The 3573-nt window shown below is 47.0% G+C and overlaps 1 protein-coding gene across 1 annotated transcript in view; it reads left to right on the forward strand.

The window, feature by feature from the left end:
- Positions 1-208: 208 nt before the first annotated feature.
- Positions 209-3573, forward strand: part of EPC2 (enhancer of polycomb homolog 2) — a 42640-nt gene continuing 39275 nt past the window's right edge. The window contains exon 1 of the mRNA XM_026052175.1: positions 209-361. Within this exon, the coding sequence (XP_025907960.1) occupies positions 209-361 (153 nt within the window). The remainder of the gene's footprint in view (positions 362-3573) is intronic.

Below are 3573 nucleotides of genomic sequence, written 5' to 3' on the forward strand. Positions count from 1 at the left end.
GGATCTGAGCGCTGCGGGGCGCGCGCCGTGAGCTGCGGGCGGCCCCGCGCGGGGGGAGCCGGGCCGGGGCGGCGGGAACCCTCCATGGTGTTGCGGGCCGGCTCGGCGAGCGGCTGGCAGGCGGCGGCGGCGGCGCGGCCGCAGTGAGGGGGCCTCCCCCCCCTCGCCCGCCCGCCCGGCCCCGGGCTGTTATTGTGAGGGGGAGACAATGAGCAAACTCTCCTTCCGAGCCCGGGCGCTAGACGCCGCCAAACCGCTGCCCATCTACCGCGGCAAGGACATGCCCGACCTCAACGACTGCGTCTCCATCAACCGCGCCGTGCCGCAGATGCCCACGGGCATGGAGAAGGAGGAGGAATCGGTAAGGGGCGCCGCGCCGGGGGGGCACCATTGTTTACCAGGCGCGCCCCCCCCCCTTCCCCCCGCGCACGGGAAATAGGCCGCTGCGATTCACCAAGCGCGCTACGCACGCGGCGCCGCCGCCGGGCCGCTGCGCAAAGAGCGCAGCGCAAAGAGCGCAGCGCGAGCGGCCGCCCGGCGCCGTCAGCGGGGCCCGGCTCCGCCATCTTCCCCGCGCCCCGGCCCGCGGCCGCCTGCGTGGGCGGCGGGAGGCGCGCGGGGGCGGCCGCGGCGGGGGCGCCCGCACGGGATGGCCTTCCTAAAAACGCCCCCCCTCCGCGCTTAAAACGTGTAAATAAATAAATAAATAAATAAATAAAAGCGTTTGCTGCTGCAGCGTGCGCGCCAGCTGTCAGGCGCAGCAGCCGGGCGCGCTGCGATGAGTGCCGCCCGTTTAGGCGTTTGCATTGCTGCTTTTATCGCTCCTTACTATTTTTAAGGAATTGCCTCGCTTTAAGAATTCAAACGTGGTACTTTATCTCCGTTCTCTAGTGCGGTAGAGGGAAAGTTTTGTCACGCTCGGGTGAAGTTTCTCGGTGTTTTCAAAGCGTTCGGGCAGCACTGAGAAAACGCGTGCCCGCGACCCTGTTGTTTGCACGTGCTGCTGTGTTTGTTTTGTTTCTTTTTTTTTTTTTCCTTAATATTGGCTGTCGTGCCGCTTGGAGTTGTGTCTCGCCCGGACTTCGGCGGTTGCCTGTTGTGTCTGTGCTTGCATGTAGAGCTGATCTGATAGTAAAGGCACCCTCAAGAATTTCTTCAATGAATGCCTGTCTCCGCCTCGGCCAAACCTCTGTGCCTGTGGATTGGCTTCTCCGAGGTTGCAGCTGTCAGAGGAAGCCTCGTGCCTTTCCCATTGGTTTTCCCACTCGACTGTCGATAGCGAACGAAGCCCTTTGCTCCGCACCGCTGGTTGCCTCCGCTGCTTACCTGCTCGTGGTGCAGTCTGTCGTACACAGCGAGCAGAACTTGAGCAGAGTAAATTCGTGCTAGGCTCTGCGAGCGTGTTTTCAGTGCGCGCTGATGTGGTACTGATGAGGCAGTCTTGTGGAGGGTAATCTCCGTTTCTTAGATTTCAGTGGACTCTACTCTCTTAGCATTTGATGTTTAAAAAGTATAAATTTTTTGAAGACCATTTTCTTAATAACACTTTAAATTTGTTGATGGAAAACTTCTCTAAGAGGCGAAGCAACCGAGCAGCTTGTGGGCTGCTTAAATGCTTGTGGAGAGGATTAGATTTGCACTTTAATAAAACTGCTGTAGTGTTATATGGAAATGTTTCTCTTGTAACATTGAGGGGTTTTCTTCTGCGCTGAAATGGGTCTGCGTTTGACTCTAATGCCCTAATCTCAAAATGAAATGGTCATTGGAGCAATATTTAAGCACAGTGCTAGATACATCAGCCTAAGAGGAGTATTAACTCTAATAGATTGTTTCTGTTATTGCCATGTAATGACGGTTTCGCTTACGGGATGAGTCTTTCTCGGTGTCATCTAAAGCATGCCACGAAAGGCTGTTGCAGATCGAGATTGCCCTCGTAAATAGCTCTGATCATTTTAAGTGTTACTCGAATGTGATCTGGTCTGTTTCGAGAGAACATACTCTTTGCTGATATGTTAATTACTTAGGTGTCTCAGGACCCCTTTAAACTCGCGCTTCTGCCAGGAATGCGTCTGGTAAGAGCCGGCTGAACCGTTAGGGCAGCTTGTGACTTAAACCTGCTGTGCAAAGACGCAAAGTTCGTGTTATCGTGGCCCCAATTCACCTCTATCCCTGGCGTGACACAGTGTCTCTGGGAACCCTCAGGGAAGTTGGAGGGATCTTGTGGTTTGGTGGATTGTGTGGTTGAATGCTCTCTTCCCCATCTGGGTTTTAACTGGAAATAGTTTTGTGTTGGCAAGTTTTAAAATGGCTAAGGTTGATGGGCTCATCTGACCTGCTGTTCTTTACAGCCTAATCTTGCCAGCTATATGAGCTGCTCTGTTCACCATTCATATTTAGTACATAGAAAAATGCATGTTTTAATCCACTTGTCTTTAATGAGGTTTATTTTTGGTAATAAATTTATTTTGGAACATGCTTGAAGTTTGGAGTACTTACCAATTTCTTATGCTACTACTGTCATTAAACATTCTGCATTAAACTGTCATAGAATCACTGTCTGAAAAGCACAGTATGAAAAAGAGTCATCCCATTACAAAGAACATTACTGCTAGATGTGAGAGTGAGCGTCTTTTTTTTCATTATTATTATTATGTGTTTTTTTCTCATTTCAATGTCTTAGAGATTTGCATGCACCCATACAACCTTTTTGAGATCAGATCAGCAGCTGGTTTTTGTGTTGTAATGCACTTGGTGATTCCAGCTGTGAAATGAAGCTTCCGCTGTGTAGTATGTTTATGTTAGCAAGTGTTTATGATTTAACCGAAGTTAAACCTCATGAAAAGCTTTTTAATTTATTTTTTAATTTTATTTATTTCATATAAAAGGAGAGTCACAATTAAGAAAAGGTAGAAAAAATGTGCTAGTTTTAAAGCAGGAACATTTTATGTTGGCTGTTACTGATAATATTAATGAATTCTTGCTGCCAGAACGGGAAAATTGCAGAATGTATATATATATATAAGGTATTGGGTCTGTGGGATACCATAAGTACCTCTATTTTATTGTTTATTTTTAATTTGAAACATATTATTATTCAGTTGTGCTTTTTAGGGGGAAGCATTTAATAGTGAGACAGATTCAGGCTGAGAGATTTCAGAGGTGGATCCGACTCTCTTTGAGTTGTTCTGAAGTTAAAAAAGCATTGTAGTAATCAGACATCTCAGATACAGGCATTTCTGTATTTTCTATCAGGACTCTCTGAAGGGGCCCCTCAAAATTCCTATTTGAACATATATATTTATTCATAGCTAGGTTTGACATGAAATGATGAGGCTAATGTTATACAGGACATGAATAGCAAGTTAAGGACATATAGCTAAGGTTATTAAAATGCTGACTGAGTAAGAATAAAAAAGAGTAAATTTCATTTTCAGTCCTTGGGTAATCACCTCAGGATGATCTATCAGTCATTTAATGTAGTGTTCCATTTTTCAGTGTTTTGAAAGTGTGGAAATAGTGTTTTTTTTTTTTTTTTTTTTTTTTTTTTTTTTTTTTTTTTTTTTAAATTCCGTT

Source organism: Nothoprocta perdicaria, unplaced genomic scaffold (assembly GCF_003342845.1).
Source record: "Nothoprocta perdicaria isolate Ctin4 unplaced genomic scaffold, notPer1 scaffold_84, whole genome shotgun sequence".
NCBI lineage: Eukaryota > Metazoa > Chordata > Aves > Tinamiformes > Tinamidae > Nothoprocta > Nothoprocta perdicaria.